This window comes from Phocoena sinus, chromosome 17, assembly GCF_008692025.1.
Source record: "Phocoena sinus isolate mPhoSin1 chromosome 17, mPhoSin1.pri, whole genome shotgun sequence".
NCBI classification, from domain to species: Eukaryota; Metazoa; Chordata; class Mammalia; order Artiodactyla; family Phocoenidae; genus Phocoena; species Phocoena sinus.
Window position 1 is genome coordinate 8,339,319 of NC_045779.1, and position 20,496 is coordinate 8,359,814.

Sequence of the window (20,496 nt, forward strand, 5' to 3'; positions counted from 1 at the left end):
TGATTTATCCCACTCAACTGGCTTTCCCAATTTCTTAAAAAAAATTTTTCCCCCGCATGTTCAGACCTATTTCTTATTACCCCACCACTCTCTTGGTCACTGGCTCCTCCTTCATTCATTTTTTTCCAAACATCTTTATTGGAGTATAATTGCTTTACAATGGTGTGTTAAGTTTCTGCTTTATAACAAAGTGAATCAGCTATACATATACATATACCCCCATATCTCCTCCCTACTTCCTACACTCTCGGGTATCAGATCCTTATTTTAATAAGCCTTGAACGCTCTGATTTTTATCTGGTGTAGGAAAATAAGGCAGATGGATGAGAATAGCCTTCTCTGAATATTCAGAGAGCAAAGAGGGGATCCTAGCTTCAGATTTCCTGGTCAATCATTGAGCCAGTATTCCATTTAGGAGGGATTTAGAGGTAGCACTCTTTGAATGTGGAGTTAGAATATTAGTTAGTTTGGAAGATATGCTTGCTAGATTATCTAGTGTGAACATGTATTTGTGTGACTTGGGGGTTAGAGGAAGGATTGATTATAGTGATGTTAGCACTCCAAGCTACCTCTTGTGTCACCACTATTCCAAAGAAAAATATTAGAGAAGCATGACTGTAAGTTTAAAAAAAGGACACCAAGGGACACAAACCTGACCTCAGCAGCCGAGGGCATGAGTAGAGCTCAGGTAGAGGAGGGAGAAGGAGTCAAAGTACCAGAAGGCCGTGGCGATGGCCATTTCTGCCAAGTGCTTCAAAGAATATAATCCAGTGTTTGTCCTGTAGTCGACACTCATAAGTATGTGCTGAATTGAAGAGGTGCAAGGTCTGGGGCTTCCCTGGTGGCGCAGTGGTTGAGAGTCCGCCTGCCAATGCAGGGGACGTGGGTTCGTGCCCCAGTCCAGGAAGATCCCACATGCCGCGGAGCGGCTGGGCCCGTGAGCCATGGCCGCTGAGCCTGCGCGTCCGGAGCCTGTGCTCCGCAACGGGAGAGGCCACAACAGTGAGAGGCCCGCGTACCGAAAAAAAAAAAAAAAAAGAGTTGCAAGGTCTGAACTGATTGTTCAGTGAGGAATTAAAGACAGTAAACCAGTCATTACACAAAGGCAATTTTCTGTCTTCCCCTCTCCTCTGTAAACTCTACCTTGTATTATTTGACACTGATTATTTGCTATTATTCCACGAGTACCAAGCAGGCCATCAGTTGTCCAATGTAAAAACATGATCCCATTTAGAAAGCAAAGAAGGAAGAAAAGGAGGGAATACCGGAAATGAAGGGAAGGGAAGAAGGAAAGGAGAGCTTGGGTAATCATTAGTGCTGTTCACCAGCACTTCTGGTCTTTTCTTTACCAGCCACATGGTAGAATTGTACTTCCTGACACCCTAGACGTCAGCCACGTGCTTGGCCTGTAAAATGTGACAGGTGAAGCATGTCCCTTCTGGCAGCCAACGTTAAGAGCTAAGGTGCGATTCCCCACGCTGTTTCCCTCAGCTGTGGCTGCCCTGTTCCAGACGGGGAGGCTACATCCCTGGCCGAGAACAAGTCAAGCCCGGCTCCTGCCAACCCTGCAAGGACGTTCTGTGTGAACGAGAAGGAAATCTTTCCAGTTTTAAATGATAAAAAGCTGGGGTTGTGCGTTACTATAACATAACGTAGCCTGTCCTGAATCATAGAACATAGTAAGTAACAGTCTTTCGCAGTAGGATGGTAGGTGTTTTTTCTTTTCTTCTTTCTTATCTTTTTGTATGTTCTAATTTTTCAAATAATTTTTTTAATCAATTTTGTACTCTTCTAGAATGGGTATATTTTTTGTAATAAGGAAATAAATTAATTTAAAATAAACTAGGGAAAAGATAATTTTAATGATTTGAATATGTTTATAATTCAAAATTGTATTATATCTTTATTGATAAATGCATGAAATACACAGAAATTAATGCCACGTTCTTGAACCTGGGGTATGTTTTTGGAGCATACTCTTTAGTCACCAAGAACTCTGAAAAACAAAATGTCACATTGTCATGGAATCAAGGTTTACCCTATTGAGATAGGTCCGCTCCAGCCCCTAAGAAATGCACCTTCGTGAGGGTGATGGACTCCTTTGGGGTCCTGGGAGACATTTGTGTGACAGACAACTTCCCATTTATCTGTGGTTTGCTAATGAGATCAGGCAAAACGACTAAGAATGATGGGCATTGCTTAAAAGGGCCCTCTGTTTTCTAATTTTCCCTTCCCTCATCCTTCCCTTTGCACAATACACACACACACACACACACACACACACACACACACACACACACACACACTAATTAATAATGCAGTCAGGCTCATTCGAGGATAACCATACCATTTGCACATTGCCCTTATTACACAGGAGAGCCTTGTTACATGTGTTTATCTGCACATATTCGTTTTCCAACCTGAATGAGATCAGTAAGATCCCATATGCCCTCAAGGTGGCACACTCCAAGCCAGGGCCAACCCACAGACAACTGATGGGTCTCAGCCCTGTCTTCTTTCAATCTCTTCTGACACAAATCGAAGACGGTGCTGCTGTCTTTGAGGACTGAGATTCCACAGACAAAAATTAGGAGTCTCTAGATATTTTGTAAAGGTTAATGTTTTCTTTGAGATTTTACCTAGTGCCTTTGCAGTAGTATTTACAGAGTTTTCTTCCACTTGACCAACCTAGAAATATATTATATAATAGACTCTCAATAGAAATAAAAACCCTCTTATTGGTCCTATTGAAAAATGTTCATTGCAGCTCTATTTACAATAGCCAGGACATGGAAGCAACCTAAGTGTCCATCATCGGATGAATGGATAAAGAAGATGTGGCACATATATACAATGGAATATTGCTCAGCCATAAAGAGAAATGAAATTGAGCTACTTGTAATGAGGTGGATAGACCTAGAGTCTGTCATACAGAGTGAAGTAAGTCAGAAAGAGAAAGACAAATACCATATGCTAACACATATATATGGAATTTAAGAAAAAAAAATGTCATGAAGAAACTAAGGGTAAGATGGGAATAAAGACACAGACCTACTAGAGAATGGACTTGAGGATATGGGGAGCGGGAAGGGTAAGCTGTGACAAAGCGAGAGAGAGGCATGGATATATATACACTACCAAACGTAAGGTAGATAGCTAGTGGGAAGCAGCTGCATAGCACAGGGAGATCAGCTCGGTGCTTTGTGACCGCCTGGAGGGGTGGGATAGGGAGGGTGGGAGGGAGACGCAAGAGATATGGGAACATATGTGTATGTATAACTGATTCACTTTGTTATAAAGCAGAAACTAACACACCATCGTAAAGCAATTATACTCCAATAAAGATGTAAAAAAAAAAGAAAAAGAAAAGGATAGTAAAGCCCTGGTTTACAGATAAACTCTTTGCTCTTTTTCTCCTTCTACAGACCCAGAACCCCTGTTTAGCATGTAAGACAATGAATTATAGTTATTTTTAGTTCTGGATAACAAGTTCAAAAGGCCCTAAAAGACAGGCTATTGCTTAGTGCTCATTGCAAAGGAAAACCTTCTGGGAAAGGTCTTGCTTTTTAAGAAACCAAAGAATTTTTAGATCCCAAACTGTACCTGAAAGAGAAAAGAGAACCTTATTAAGAACTTCTACTTTTCTAAATTTACATTTGGAATAGTGAGAGATTATAACAAATGTGCAAATTGGTATAAACGGTCTCTCCACCCTTACTTGGTGGATTCATTAAGTTTTTTAAAAAATAGAATAAACAAAAGAAAAAATACATACCCCTCCAAACAAAGACCTTTTACTGAAATTGTCTAGTTTACCCTTCAAAATATTTAATTCCTTTGTACTCTGTAAAATGTCTAGATAGAGGCAAAATTATTGTTAAACTTTTTAAAGGTTGACCTTTAAGCACAGGTCCATGTACTTACATTGGAAACTAGGTCTCAATGTAGAAGGTGCCCATGGAGCCTATAGACTCAAAGGGTTCTGAAAAAAGTTAATAACCCTCATTCTTTGTGAGTAAAAAAGACCCAGGCAGGGCATTTCATACACCGCAAGGAGCAGCTAGTGGCCGAGGCTCCTTCTGCTTTCATCCCATCTTGCTAACATTCTACAAAGATGTTTGTTGCAATGAAATTGATTGCCAGCGCACTTGGCAATTCGAATTGCATTAGATGTTCCTTCTTTTTGAATGCCATTAACCACACGAATGCAATCTTTGGAAGCTCTATATCAGGAACTCAGGACCTGGTGCTGTGGGACTAGCTCAGGTTTTATGGTCAAGGTCCCTCGCTCTGTGGATCTAATTAGCATGCAAAGCAGCTTCTTGGCTTCTAAAGTGTAAGCTTATGCCCTGAGCTGGGTTCTAAAATTGAAAGCATGTTTTTAAATGCTCTTATTTCCTGATATTTACAAAATGCGTTCATCACAGAAAAGGAGGACCTCAATTAGGGGAATCAACTAGCCCATCAATGAGCAAATGTCTGTCCCTGGGACCTACTGTGTGGATCCCAGGTTGAAGTAAGGAGCCAGTTCTGAAATCTGTGAAAAGCAGCCACAGATGCTGGATGCCGTCAGACTTTGGAGGATTTCAGAGAGCCCCATCTCTGAAGAGCCTTTGAAATCCTTTTACAACCCCTCCCTACACAGCTTCAATAACCCAGAAAGTTGAGTTATTGTCATGATCACCCAGTGGAGAGGGCTGGAGCTGGAGAGCAGAGAATGAGAGTAAAGGGTAAAGACAGCCATCTTGTAGGGCTCATGGGAACTGAAGCCTTGGTGCCCTGACACTACGAAGAATCCCAACTCCTTCACTATCTGGGCTGCAAACGCTCTGGTGTCACGTCGGAGGTCATATAATTGTGACTTGGAAAAGACAGGCCTGATGTATGATTTCTCAGTTGTGGAGCCTCGGGGGAAGAGGGAGGCAAGGGGAACAGAGAAGACCTTAACAGCTGGGAAGCAAGTGTGTTTCCTGTCTCTCCCTCCGCTCGCTGGTGCTTCAGTCTGAGAGAAGCAGGCTGCTCCCCTCTAACCTGTGATGTGCGCTCATTGGTGTGCGTTTCTTTCTTTCCACCCAGGACAGCTTTCCTGCCCGCTTCGGAGGAGTCCATTTTGTCAACCAGCCCTGGTACATTCATGCCCTGTATACGCTCATCAAGCCATTCCTTAAAGACAAGACCAGGAAACGGGTAATGAAAACAAAAACCCAAAGGGGGGATTCAGAGGCACAGTTACGAAGCCTGTTCTCTCCCTCTCTCTCTCTCCCTCTCTCTGTATTTTTCATTGTGTTTTTTCCTGCTTTTCTGTAGTCCCTGAGCATTTGAGCCTCAGCTGGAGTTTGCAAATGGCCTGGATTTAATCAGTAATTGAGTAACTGAGTTATTTTACAGTCCGGGTGACAAACCAAAGGAAACATGGAAGGCATGCAAATACCAGATGCCCCTTTTACTGTAAATGCTTGTGGGAAATATGGAGTCAAGCAGCTTCCTGTTCATGGAATATTTTAAGAGCTAGCATTTTGTCCTGTGAATATATTATTGCTATGAAGAATACTGATGATTTGTATTTTTCCCCATGGCTCTTGGGTCATAGCTGCCAGCTCCGTCACCTTTGAGATTGGGAAAGCATTCTTCTTTGGAAATAATAGAGCTCGTAGGAAGAAGGCTTTTAAAATCTTGATTGCATCAGCTGATGACATTTGGGAAGCCAGCCTCTTCCACCAGAGCTGGGTATTTTTTCATGGCATTCTGATTAGCTGAGAAACCGAACATTCTTTAACCACTCGGAATCTCAGTTTCTTCATTTGTAAAATGGAAAAACTAACACCCACATCACAGAGTGGTTGGAGTAATTTAATGAGACAGATAGCATAAAGCCATTCACGTAGTAGAGACTCCATGACACTAATTTCTCTTTCCCATTTAGCTCTCTTTTCTTGTAAGCTTTCGGATTTCAGCTATCACCTGGCTCAGGGACATCACCTCTTAAAGGAACCAGTGTCAGTCTTACAGCGCCTTACATAGGCCTCTATGCCCCAGGGACCCCGTGCTGGGGAAGAGCTCTCAGTATTCAGCGGGGGAATGACGATGTGAGGGACACCCTCCCCTACACACTCTGCAGGTTTCCTAACTCCTAGACCTCAGATGCTTCCAGATCCTTAGGAAACATGGCAGTAGGGTATGGGATACGGGGTAATTCCGCTGTCCCCAAATGAGTGTGGAACTGGGAACTAGAATACACCAGCCCCAAGAGGCAGAGACATTCTGGAACATTCTGCAATCTGTCTGGGGTTCACGACAGTGATACGGGCAGAGAAGTGCCCTAGACTGTTCCCAGTGTGGCTTCATGCTTCCCACTGGCTTCATTTTCTACTTAAGAAGGATCCAGTGGGAATTCCTCCCACAAAGCGATCGACATTTGTGCTGTGCCATTGAAGGGGGTTTCTGGAGCTCTGGGTGCAGAACAGAATCTGACAGGTGGGGATTCCACCTCCTACCTGCTGAATTCCTCCACCCCACAGGACCCCCGGAGAGAGGGCCAGTTTCAACAGTGCTCCTTTTCCTCTAAGAACTGGAAGTGTTGCGTGGGTGGGTACCAGGGCCAATATTTTGCTCCAGCTTTTCCATGCTTCAAATACTACAATTCCTCCAGTGAGACATTTTGCAAAAGCCAGAATATGTGAATTTCTTCAAAAAAATTCTTGTTAAAATTCAGTCATAGCCAACAATCCAGTGTCAGAAAATGTACATTGTTTTCTGAAGTGCTACAGTATTCTTGTGAAGAATTTTAACACTTAGCTTCTTGATCCCTTCCTCTTTAAATGATGTCATTACATCACAAGTTAAAATCAGTACAACAGAACAAAGTAGCAAGTATTTATTATATACTTATATAGTACATTATAATAAACAGGCACACCTCGGAGATATCGCGGGTTTGGTTCTAGACCAGCGCAAAAAGGCGAGTATTGTGATAAAGTAGTCTATTAAGTGTGCAGTAGAATTATGTCTAAAAAAATGCTCATACCTTACCTCTTGCACCATTGGTGGGAATGTAAATTGATACAGCCACTATGGAGAACAGTATGGAGGTTCTTAAAAAACTAAAAATAGAACTACCATACGACCCAGCAATCCCACTACTGGGCATATACTCTGAGAAAACCATAATTCAAAAAGAGTCATGTATCACAATGTTCACTGCAGCTCTATTTACAATAGCCAGGTCATGGAAGCAACCTAAGTGTCCATCGACAGATGAATGGATAAAGAAGATGTGACACATATATACAATGGAATATTACTCAGCCATAAAAAGAAACGAAATTGAGTTATTTGTAGTGAGGTGGATGGACCTAGAGTCTGTCATTCAGAGTGAAGTAAGTCAGAAAGAGAAAAACAAATACCGTATGCTAACACATATATATAGAATCTAGAAAAAAAAAGGTTCTGAAGGACCTAGGGGCAGGACAGGAATAAAGACGCAGACATAGAGAATGGACTTGAGGACACGGGGAGGGCGAAGGGTAAGCTGGGACGAAGTGAGAGAGTGGCATGGACATATATACACTACCAAACGTAAAATAGCTAGTGGGAAGCAGACGCATAGCACAGGGAGATCAGCTCGGTGCTTTGTGACCACCTAGAGGGGTGGGATAGGGAGGGTGGGAGGGAGACGCAAGAGGGAGGAGATATGGGGATATAGGTATATGTATAACTGATTCACTTTGTTATAAAGCAGAAACTAACACACCATTGTAAAGCAATTATACTCCAATAAAGATGTTAAAAAAATTATTAAACAAATTCCTCATTAACAGTCAGAAACTTTACATGTTCTTTTTGTTCTCCTTGAACTTGTGTTTCCATTATACTTCCCCCACCGAATCACAGCCTCATATAACATTTTTTTTATACTGGAAAGCATTTTATCGGTCACCCTGTTACATTTCTTTGCAACAAAAATATGTATATAAATTTAAATTACTCTTTGATTACCCATGACCCTAATGCTTTAAGTATCAAAAATTTTTCTTTTAAGTTGGGTAATCATAAAAATGCTATTAATGCACAATTGTCCAAAACAACGTAAATATGTTATAAATGTTAATAATTATTAAATTTTAAAAGTAAAATTTTTATTTAAAAAAGTTCATACCTTAATTAAAAATACAAAACAACAAAAAAAGTGTGATAGTTACATCGAGGATCACTGATCACAGATCACCATGACAAATATAATAATAATGAAAAAGTTTGAAATATTGAGAGAATTATCAAAATGTGACCCAGAGACACGAGGAGAGCAAACGCTGTTAGAAAAATGGCACCAATGGACTTGATGCCATGTGCTTGATGTAGGGCTGCCACAAACCTTCGATGTATAAAAAGCATGATATCCGTGAAGTGCAATAAAGCACAATAAACAAGGGATGCCTGTAGTATATAGCATAACATAATACTTATATGGTATATTATACTCTATGTATTTTAAAAATCACATTTACACTTCATCATGGTTAATTGTGTGTGTGTGTGTGTGTAACTGATGGCCCTATACTTGAGTACAGTTTATGCGCATTAAGCCTGCAACTTGAAGAAGTGTGGGAACCAATGTCTTTATACAGATGCACTTTAGATAAACTTTCAGGAGTCAATTCCTAAATCGCAGGCAATGGTAATTATCAACTTCTGGCTTATCCACTTTATAGATTTGTTTGAAAATGTTGTTATTTGGGGGTGTTTTCTCCCCTGCTTGACTAATTTCCATCACCATCTATCATATGCTTAGAAGATGCAAACTTGTTTGTTGAAGGTATTGGCAAATCCAGACAAAAACAGAAAATCATTGCAAAAATATCTCACGGTAAATTCTCAGGTCCCAGTTTTCAGTTCCACTGACTAAGAATTCACTGAGCTTTTTCCTTGTGCCCACACCACCCTGGGAGCTAGGGGAGTATTAAAAGAGAAAGACGAGCTAGGGGAGTATTAAAAGAGAAAGTATTAAAAGAGAAAGACGACACTGTCCCTTTTCCTGAGCATTCTTTTCTTGCTATGGGGAAGCAAGACATAAATGAACAAATCAGAAAAAACTAGAAGTCATCACACAATGAAGAGTTAATTTGGGGAAGAGGGGAGAACCAGAGTGGGCAGGTGCCACGGGGACAGACTGAGAAAGAAGTTGCCACTGGGTGTAGGCTTGGGAAGGATGGAGAGGGTTGAGGAGGGTTCAGAGGGTACTCCGGGGGAGAACACAGCAATGTGGAGCTGTGTGTGAAGCATGACTCGATGGTTTCGGATGGGCTGCATCCCTACTCTTTTCATCAGCAGGGATAATTAAGAGATGACGTCGTACGTGTAAATTTGGGCCATGGCCAAGTAATACCCAATTTGTTCATGAACTTCACTTTTAAGGACTATTAATTCAGGCCCTTTTCTGAGCAATAAATTAACACTTTATGCAGATTAAGCTACAGACACAAAATTGAACGCCTCTTTAAACCCCGTGATCACCAGCAGCGCGTCCACTTTGTCATTGCTAGGTTGTGTATTAGATTAAATGTTTGGTCATAAGTTTTGGATGTTTTCCTTGCTAATTATTTTTTCTTTCCAGATTTTCCTGCATGGAAACAACTTAAACAGCCTCCACCAGCTAATACACCCTGAATTTTTGCCGTCTGAATTTGGAGGAACCCTTCCTCCTTATGACATGGGAACCTGGGCCCGGACGTTACTGGGTCCTGACTACAGCGATGAAAATGACTACACTCACACCTCCTATAATGCAATGCACGTGAAACACACATCCTCCAATCTGGAGAGAGAGTGCTCACCCAAGCCGATGAAGAGGTAAGGCCTGGGTTAGCAGAGCCTCCCAGTTAGAGGTCCAGAGGCGTTTTGGGTTTGGGCCTATTGTGGGTTAAGTAATTGAAGACCTTTATGGGCACAGAACTTGAATAAAATAAACTGCAATACATTCTCAGCTGAGTTCACCAGAACTGAAAGTAAATGGGGGTTGGCTGGCCCAGAAATACAGTTGTTCCCATTGTATGATAGAAACAGTAAAAGGCTGGGACCTCATTCATGTCGTTGATTACAGTCCTAGTCTCTGCGGAATCTGTTAACTCACACAGAATGAAATGTGGGACCTTGAGATACATTGAATGAAAAAGCAATCTGCTAGAAAACGTTTCTATCATTGATGCATTTGGAACCATTTATTGAGCATTTACTTGGCCACAGTCACTGAGTAGGCACTGGGAGTACAAAAATGAATAAAGATGTTAGAAACAAAAAAACCGAGAAGGCGGCCCTGGGAAAATCTGCCAAGTAAGACTTCTAGCAACCAATTTCTAATGCGAGTGATGTTTGAGCTGGGCTCAGAAGGATGAAAATCAGCAGCTCAGTCTTCAAAAGGAGGAAAAGACAAGATAGACAGAGGCCTGGAGGCAGTGGAGGGATGGGATATTCTGGTGTGGTGTGGCAGAGAGGCGTGTGAGGGTCAGGGGTGAGAGTGGGAATAATGTTCCAAAGATGGTCGGATGCAGGTGGGGAAGTACGTTGCATACTGTGTTCAATGGAGAGCCACGAAGGAGAGTTTTTAAAAACTGATGTACAAATAATGTACGAAATGTATAAAAAGTAAAACTTAATTTTACTCCTTCAATCACTATTCCCCAATACCAACCCCTCCCCAAAGGAGGGATCAGACTGGGGTGGGCCCTTCCGTTCTCTTTTCCATATATTACACACATCTATACACATCCAGAGAAAATATCTAATACCGGGTATTGTGTAGCCTAGTTTGATAGGGCTGCTGTAACAAAGTCCCATAGACTAGGACAGATTAGGTGCCTTAAATAATAGAAATCTATTTTCTCATATTTCTGGAGGCTAGGAGTCCAAGATCAAGGTATCTGCAGGGTTGGTGCCTTCCGAGGCCTCTCTCCTTGCCTTGTAGATGGCCATCTCCTCTCTGTGTCTTCACATGGTCTCTTCGTGAGTGTCTGTATCCTAATCTCCTCTTCTTATAAGGACACCAGCCATATTGGCTTAGGGCCCACCTCATTTTATCTTAATTAACCTCTTTAAAGACGCTATCTCCAGATATAGTCACAGTCTGAGGCACTAGGGCTTAGGACTTCAACATGAACTTGAGGAGGGGACACAGCTCATCTCATAACATGTCATTATGTAACATCTTTCCACGTCAGTAAATCTAGGTGTATCTTATGTTTTCGGTGCTGTGTAGTGTTCCGGAACATGGATATATCACAGTGTAGCCATTTCCCTGTTGATGGGCAGTTAGGTTTTTTCTCTGTTCTAAATGGGGCTCAATGAACCTTTTGAACCTTTTTGATGTGCCTCCTTCATTCTCAGGAGAAAGTTCCTCTGGGTAGGCTTGGAGCCCTGAGGCTGCTGGGTCAGAGGACTGTGTATCTTAAATTTCAGTCCACACTGTCTAGCTACCCTCCAAAATGACCCTCTTCCCACCAGGAGTGTGTAAGAATCTCTCTCCCAGACCCGTGAAAAGTGCCTGATGTTATCAGACTTCAATTTTTCCTCTTGAGATATAATCGACATACAGCACTGTATAAATTCAAGGTATACAACGTAATGACTGGACTTACACACGTGATGAAATGATCATCACAATAGGTTTCGTGAACGTCTATCGCTTCATATAGATACAAAATCAAAGAAATAGAAAACACATTTGTTCCTTGTAATGAGAACTCAAGATTTAAGATTTACTCTATTAACCTTCACGTATAACGTAACAGCAGTTTTAATTATATTAATCATGTTGTACATACGTTACATCCCTAGTACTTATTTTTCTTATAACTGGAAGTTTGTACCTTTTGACCACCTTCGTCCAATTTTCCCTCCCCCTCCCCCCTGCCCCTGGTAACCATAAATCAGATCTCCTTTTCTATGAGTTTGGTTGTTTTTATCCTTATTAGATTATAATTGCTTTACAATGTTGTGTTAGTTTCCACTGCACAACAAATGGAATCAGCTCTATGTATCCCTACATCTCGTCCCTCGTGGGACCCGCTCCTACCCTCCCCATCCCACCCCTCTAGGTCAGTTTTAACCATAATCCTGATGGTGGGACAGCCGTACGTATTTTTGTTTTCATCTGTATTTTCCCACCAGACATAGTTAAGCACAGTTACAGTCTGGGGTTTGTAAGGATCGTGGAATTATCAGAGAAAAGGAGACTAAAAGCCATCAGCAGCTGATATGGGGGCTCAGGTGGGAAGATGAGGGCCGGAACGGACAATGAAGTGGTAGAAGAACGGCTGAATTCTGGAGATGTTTGGGGAGGGAGCAGTGTCACTGTCGAAGCCTCCTTTGGGTCGCTGGGCTCATGTTGATGTCCTGAACTGACACAGTGTCCAGGAGGAGAAGAAGCTCTGCATTTCCTGCTCAGTCAGGATTATTACACTCAAATGTCTGGAACACCTCTCTGCTGGGACGGGAGGGACCTGGAAATTCATTTACTCCCCAGGCTCTTAGTCAACATTCTCTGGGAAGTGGTGGTCATGGTGGCTGAGGTTGGCTTCGTGCCTCAACAGGGAAGGGACTGACTTAGCGGCCCGCGTCCTGACCTACCCTCAGTCCAGACGACAGCACAGTAACAACTGTAACGACAACTCACACTCTTGACACTGTTCTGAGCCCTTTAGCTCATTAAACTCTTCAAATCCTCAGCACAACTGTATGAGAAAGGTATTGTCATTATTCTCGTTTTACAAATGAGGAAACTGAGACACAGAGAGGTTAAGCAACTGCCCGAGCTCACACAGCTCGTAAATGGCCAAGCTGGGACTCAGACCCAGGCACGCTGGCTCCGCGCTCTGGGTTCGTGTCCTCTATAAGATATGGCACGCTGCCTGCTTTTCCTTGTACTTTCTATCCTCAACTCCAGTGCCAGCCTCCTCTCTCCAACCCCTCCATGGACAGGAATAGTGTATCTCATGTGGCCTGTCCCTACCCTATCTCTTTCGGATACAGCCATCATACCTTCCTATGTCTGAACTTCCAAAGTCAAGTGGCATGAAACAGGAATTTGCCACTCTTTCCCCAGATGATCAGTTACAGAGTTACACCTTTTTTGGGTGACTAGACACGTCCTGACTCCAAGTTCCACCTCTGAATTAATGTCGAGGATCAGAGGAGGTGACACCCTCCCTTATCAGCCAGTGAATTCTGGAGGGTAAAGGCTTTGTCTAACTAACTCTTGTTCACCTCACTCCCTCCCCAAGAATCCAACTCCACGTCCGACGCACAGCAGACACGCAGCAGACACGCAGCAGACACGCTCTACACGCTCGCTGCATTTCAACGTTGAGTGAAAGCTGCCACCTCGCAAACCCATCCTTGGAGCACTTGCCCAATTGCTTCAAACAAATTGTCAGCTCCCAGACGGAAAGAGCTAATTCTGCTTTACCAAAACTCCCCTGGATCTTGCCTCTTAGGATCTTATAGGGGAGATAAGATGTCCGCACAAATAACTATATTTAGGTGCAGAATGGGAGAGCCACTGTGAAGGAGGTGTTAGACCTGCTGCAGTGCTCTGAGGACGCATTCACTAATTTCAACCAGAAGACTCAGAGCAGTCTTCGTGAAGGAAGGCAAAGCTGACCCAGGTTTTGGAGAAGGTAATATATCAGAGTCAACATCCAGGACTATGCCAGAGTAGCTAGCAACTGCATATGCATCTCATTACCCCACCAGTCCTGCTGTCCTTGGCATCCTTGAGTCTTTGCTTGGGGATTTCAGGCAGCAGCAGGATGGGCAGCGACAGCCTGGTGCCAGCAGTGACGCCAGCAAGGAGGGACCGCTCCTGCTATCGGGCTGTGCCTGCCATCAGATGCCTCACAGACAGAGCTCTGTGATGAACGTGGAGATTACGGGGACAGAACAGTCACCATTCAGAGCATCTTTTGACCTGTAAGGACCCAGAGGGGATGAGAAAATTGCAAACAGAATTGGAGGAGACTTTGAAGGTCATCTCTTCCGGCCCCCCACCCCATATGGTGGCCTGTTCTCCAGCACAGCCTGTCAGGCGGCCCCAAGTTGCACCATCCAGAGACGGGCAGGCAGCTTATGGGCCAGCGTGTGCCCTGCTGCACGGCTTCAGGACGTGCCTCCTTATTCTGAGCCAGAAGACCTGGGTCTGACCTCTGCAACAGCGCTGTCAATTCCACTGGGTAGACGATGCCCGTAGTCCTAATCCTGCCATAGTTTCCAACAGTCTTCAGACCCATTTGGAATCAAATGGGCTTTTGTGAGTGTCCTTGGGACCCAATCACTTTTCATAATGTGGTTCAGGAGCAGAAATTGTCTCAGTTCCAGGCGGCTCGGAACAACGCATCTGGCACAGGCACAGAGTAAAATCCAAGATGTGTGATGTTCTCAGTGAATGAGTGGTTCTAACAGCGCTTTTTTTTTTTTTTTTTTCCAGGTAGTTTTGGTTCAACCCTTGAGCACAGAAACTTTAAAAAATTATTAGTTTAGTTGAAAATTTCTCTATACTACTTATTTCTATATTGGTCAGTTCTTTGATACGATAATGCCTTTGTGGGCTGAGTGTGTGACATTTTCTGCTCTAATACTAGATGACCCTGAGTTTTGTATTTTGAACTTCTTGTTTCTGTTTTTTATTTTATTTGTTATAGTCTATGGCCTTGCTCTCAGGCCATCGGCTGCCACTTTGTGTTCTTGGGACTGTGTAGGTCTGAAGCACCCTACTTCCTCCTAATCTACTACTGGAATATGTTTAAGATCTGGAAAGTAGGTAGCCAAACTTTTTAATACTGTCCAACAAATAACAGTGAGTAGGCTTTGTATTAGGCTCTACATAATTATTTGGCTGCAAATATGACAAAACTCCAACTGCATTGCTTTAAACAATAAGGAAAATGTATTATTTCACATAATGAGAAGTTACAAAGTAAGGTGGCTACAGGAATGTTTATTCTAGTGGCTCAGGGGTTGCCACCAGAACCCAGGTCCTTACCCCTGCGTCCAGCACGAGTGAAGATTTCTGAAGCAGGAGTCCACCCTGATTCACAGGGGGAGGACAACACCCAAACTGAGGGAGCTTTTGCTGCCTGGAAGGAGGAGGGAATGGCTTGTTGGGAACAAGCAGCCCTGCTTCAGTTTGGGGAGGGCAGGCCAGGAATTTCTGTCCCATGAAGGAAGTGCAGGGTCTTTAAATCAGTGTCACAGATTTTGTGACATCTCTTTCAGTTATTAGGTTTGGTTAATTAATTACTTTCTGGTTCTAGCCTATATCTCTGATAAAGTAATTAAAATGGCTATGGATATCATTAAAAAGGCACACCCATACACAATCTTGACGTAACTACTGGTGGCTGAGGAGCATTTTTGGAAAGGTTTTACTTTTTAAAATATATTTGTAGGTATTATACGTGTAGACATCTACACATGTACTTGTACATATATGTATACTATATATTTGGTGTTTATGTACAAATGGATATATGTGTATGTTGAAATGCATACACATATATATTTTTTAAATTACTGGTGCTAAATCCTGTGTAAGTTTTATCCTAAGATCTTGATTCCAAGTAAGGAACTAAAGCCTTTCCCTAGAGGTGGAGCCGTGCTCGTGCAGAAGCGGCCGGTTTGGTACAGTCTGCTCAGAGCCAGCACTGAGAAGGCGAGGTTATCGCCAGCCCCCCTGCAGCCCAGGAGAGATGACAAATTGCTCTCAGATGCATTGTTTCATGCCTCCATTGGTTGCTCCCAATCTCAGTCGACACTGATGGCAGCTATTGGCAATGGAGCTGACGATCTCAAAGAAATAAAGTGTCTTTCCCCACATTTCCGGGCGAACGTTAAAGGGAGGCCTCTGAAAAGCCAGGCTTTGCGCCGTCTCTGAGCCCATCACTGAGGCAGGGCGCGTGTGCATCTGAATTTCCAGGCCTGGGCATGTGGTCACTCTGGTGGAGGGCGGGGTAAGATCCCGGACTAAACCAGATTGTTATAGAAAGAGGAAGGGGTGCAGACCAGATCGGTGTGTTCCCTCCATACCGGAAGGACAGGTGGTCTGTACCAGGGCAGCCAGGGAGAAAAACAGTCTATTTAAGGCCATCCTCTGTTGATCTCCAGCAGGTTCTTCTTGTCTAAACCACTGCAGACAGCTTCCGTTTGCAGGATAAACACCTCCACAAAAACTGTATATAAAATACTAAAATTGCATATAAAATACATTTTATCATTCTCCTTATTATCAGGGACTTAGGAGATTTTAGAGCTGGAGGAGGTCCTTAGATGTCATCTGGAGATCATCAGGTGTCCCCCACATGGTTGTGTGTGTGTGTGTACACACACACACACACACACACACACACACATATAGATGTTGGGTAATGAGAACATTGCATTTATTAAGTAATCACAAACTCGTGTTGCCATGATGGAATCAGTGTTATTTACAAAACTCTCCTAAGATCTTTAATTAAAAAAAAAAAAAGTTATTTGATGCTTAACTTAAATTTTAGTCTTACAGATGGTAAATTTCCATTACATTTTGTGGACCATCAACCATCATGTAAAGATATCCACCCCATCCCCTTGCCTATTGCTGCTTCAGTGGAATAGCTGGGAATCAAGCTCAGCGTCCTAACTTTCAGTCTGAAGATTTTTGGTTTGGCCACACCGCTGGCTTCTGCCAAAAGCATGGTATCCTGCACATGGCAGGCGCTCCATACATACTTAATATTTTTTAGTTAAAAAATATATAAGTATATATGGTACACAGTTATGCTTTTTTTCCACTGGTACTAAGATTTAAAAAATATTTTTCTTCGTCTGATTATCATAGTCAAGGTCCTGAGAAGTCCTGCAGGGGAAAAAAGCTGCATCACCAGAGCTATTTCATCAGAGGGTGCTTTCTGAGTAGAGCAGCTGTTAACATCTTACAGTACACTCATCTCCCAGAGGCTACGAGGATGGAAAACACTGCCCGGGTATTCGAAAGAGAAAGTCAGGGAGCTGATTTAAGTTCATGGAACCGGGCTGAACTTTGACTCACAATTTTCATCCTTTGTTTCCTGGAGGTCCCCTCGCAGTGCGCTCAGATACATCTGCATTTTGATCTGGGCTCAATCTGGCATCCCTGCTATTCAAGGAAAGGGATGACGATGATGATGATGTTTTTAATGTACTATCTGGGATTCCAGTCTCATTCAGCTCATTAATTTTCCAAACAAACATTCGTGTCTCAACCCTGGAAGAGGAACTCCTAGCCTGATGATGGTGGAGCCATGGTTCCTTCTCAAAAGCCCAGAAATTACCACAGGCAGAAAGGCACATTTTCTTTTTCCTTGTACAGTGAGTGAGCTGAATGGGGCCTCACAGCTAAACCCAACCTGTGATGCAGGCGCACCAGCCACCAAATCAGACGGAGTCACTTTGAGGAAAAGCAGAGCCAAAGTGACTTTGAAGATACACAGAGTGGTATAGAAGCCTGGCCTTATCCATTCGATAGGTATTTAGGGAGAGCTCCTCTGTGCTGAGATCACAGGCCCCTGTACCTCATGGAATCAAAAGACCAGTGTGAGCAAAGCACCTCAAGGCAAAAAGTGGCAATACTGCAGCACCCATGTAGAAGAGCACACATGTAACATTTTAGTTATAAATTCTATACCGACTTTCTAAGTTGGCATGACACGGCAATGATTGTGCTGCCTTCAGTGTGTATTTACATGTAAAGATGTTTGTTCCCAGGATTATTTTTTTAGCTAGAGATAACACCATTCGTTCGTCAAAACTGGCAAGTTTTGTCATTTCCAGTAATTTGGGGGGTTTTGATGCAGCCTGATCATAGATAAAGTTTGGCTGAGTATATGCAATAACTCCTGTTTTCATTTATTTATTAAACCTTTAGAACTTATTAGGAATCCAGAAACTTGTTTGTAGAGGAAGAGGCCTTAAAGACCTGAGCTGCACCTTCACTCATGCCAGTGAGGAGTGGCCCCAGCTTCCAGAGAAATGGTCCACATCATCCAGCCTGTATACCGGGCGATCAGAGGGGCCAGTGCTTTGGGGTCTTGTCCAGCTACACAGTGGAAGGACTGCTTTTGATCCCTTTGACAAAACGCCTTCGTCCCTATGTTCCCTAAAGTCCTCTCCTAGATCCCACATGGAAGAAGTAGGACGATGTCAAAAGACATTGTGAGCCATCTGCTTTTTTGGAGGGAGTGGGGAGAGGGTGAGGGAACGCTTGGATCAAGTTCAGATTTCTGAGCCAGAAGGAAATTTTTGGCCATGTTGTTCCCTTTTGGGTCCTGCCTGGGTGGTTAAAAAAAAAAAGTCGTTCTAACTGTTTTCAGCTGTCAATAGAATTGGCCATGACCTTGGTGATCTTTCAGCATGTACTCCTCGTTTTATAGGGTGAATGTACGCGTTTGCTGGATAACCACTCATTTCCGGCAGAAGTAATACATCATCATGAAATACAACCCATACGAAAAGAATGAGGGGTGGCGGTGTGGAAACAGGAGGACCCTTGTCTTCTAAGCAGTCGGGGCAAAAAAGGGCCCATTTTACTGTGTGGCCCGGGAACAGATGTTCCATATGGAGGTTATGTTCAGTAAAATTACACAATGCGTCATTTCTTAATGAATGCCCCACAGTCCCTGCTGCCCTGTAAGTTGTCTTGTGACTGGTTTATAGCTCAAACAGGATTGAACTTCATACTTTGGGGGTGTCACTCCTCTTCAGGCAGCTAATGCCTGACATATCGTCACTTCTAGAAGCAAAGACCTCATGGGTGCGCCACACGTGCCTGGTGTTTTATGTCGGTTATTGGATACTGAAGTGCTGCGTGGATGCTGACAGGAAACTGTTAACATATCTTAAAGAACCGAGAAAAATAGCTGCCTAGTCTCATCATTACTTGTGCATCCGGCTGAGATGGATGTCCTGCTTTTATACAACTGTGCTGGGGCAGAAATGGGGGTGGTGGTGCATCTCCTTGCAAATGCATCCTATAGAGCCATGCAACATTAGAATGGAAGAAAATCTACGATGAATTCAGTCCATAAGGACATGAATGAGGCCAGATAAAATACGGTGGGGGGATGCCACGTTCTCCTCTTTTTTAACGAATGACATGACAGATTATGAGATCAAGAGTTCTAAGCTCCTGGCAAAGCCAGGAAGTAGGGTTGAATTAGAGGGAAATGAACAGACGTGGGTGTGACTGGGTGTAGTTTCAAGTGCAAAGTGTTTGGCTACTCACAGTGTCTGTTCTGAAAAAGACTCCTGTTTGCTGCAGACTCAGAGTCAGATGCAATTACTTGGAAAGGGAGATGTAGTCTAGGCAAGAAAAGCAAAGAAAGCTTATTTCTTGTGAACATATTGCTGTTGGTGGACAAACATTTTGCCTGATTCCAATAACGCTGATGCTGTGTGTACCCAACATCTAGCTAGCAGTGGGTCTCTCGTATAAGTTTTAGTGATCGTATATGAAAACAAATATTTGACATGACACGTGATAAAAATCTCTTTGAAGTGTCAATCATAAAAACAATGCGCTGCTTGCCTAGAGAATTTCAGCTCCTTTTCAGGTTTAGGCAAACCTGCCGTAGATCCTATTTGGGCTTAAATTATCCAAACTGCAGTGTTCGAGTTCTCACGTCAAGGCTATAAGTGAGCATTGTTGAGCTTTCAGCATCTCGTAGGAAACTCCTTCAGGGCCCCGTTTGGGATGCAGCTGCCTGTGTCCCTGTGATGACGGCGATCAGCCCCGCTGGCCCGGCTTCCCTCTGCTCCACTGCTCTTCAAGACGGGCCTCAGGGGCTCCAGGCACGTGTCACCGCATCCTAACCGAGCCGCTTGCTTCAGCTTTGAGACTTTGGGGCAGCGTTTACAGTTCTCTTCTTCTCACTTGCCTTTTCCCCCACCCCCAGTCTCCCCTTATGGGACTAGATGTGCGTTCTGGTCACTTCCTTCCACGGATTTTTCTAGTTATGTGATGTTAGGCACACGTGGAGTGTTGGCTGCCTCAACTCTAAAGTGGATATAACCTCAGGGGTCGCTGTCAGAGTCAGATGGCAGCAGGGGGAGACAGTACCCAGGACGTCCTACAGAGAAACAGGATGGTAAGTAGTAGCTTTCCTTCTCCAGCATGGTTCGTAAGGATTTCCAGGTTTTTAGAGTTTTAACTTCTTTCCCAGTGGAAGTTTCTCACTAATGCTGGGAATTCCCAACTCCCTAAGAGAGAAGCAGGCAGTGATCAGGTGTGGTGGCCTGAAGGGAGATGCCTTGAATTCCGGGTTAGGAGTCAGCCTTACACTGGCCATCTCCCTCTTCTTTGCCGTAATGTGTGCAGAGGGCAGGAATTTTGTACCCTTGGAGCCCTGCACCCAGGACGGTCATGCACAGTGGGTGCTGGACACAGAAGGCAAAGTCAGGGCGGGGGGAATTAGCGACACAGACCCCCTGCCCCTC

At 43.5% G+C, this 20,496-nt stretch overlaps 2 protein-coding genes across 5 annotated transcripts in view; one reads left to right on the forward strand and one right to left on the reverse strand.

Moving 5' to 3' along the window:
• The window catches only part of CLVS1 (clavesin 1), a 226,541-nt gene that overhangs the window by 190,324 nt on the left and 15,721 nt on the right, over positions 1–20,496 (forward strand). The window contains exons 7-8 of the mRNA XM_032609816.1: positions 5,077–5,187; positions 9,611–9,846. Coding sequence (XP_032465707.1) covers positions 5,077–5,187; positions 9,611–9,846 — 347 coding nt within the window. The remainder of the gene's footprint in view (positions 1–5,076; positions 5,188–9,610; positions 9,847–20,496) is intronic.
• ASPH (aspartate beta-hydroxylase) overlaps positions 1–20,496 on the reverse strand; it is a 267,950-nt gene that overhangs the window by 19,249 nt on the left and 228,205 nt on the right. The window lies entirely within an intron of this gene.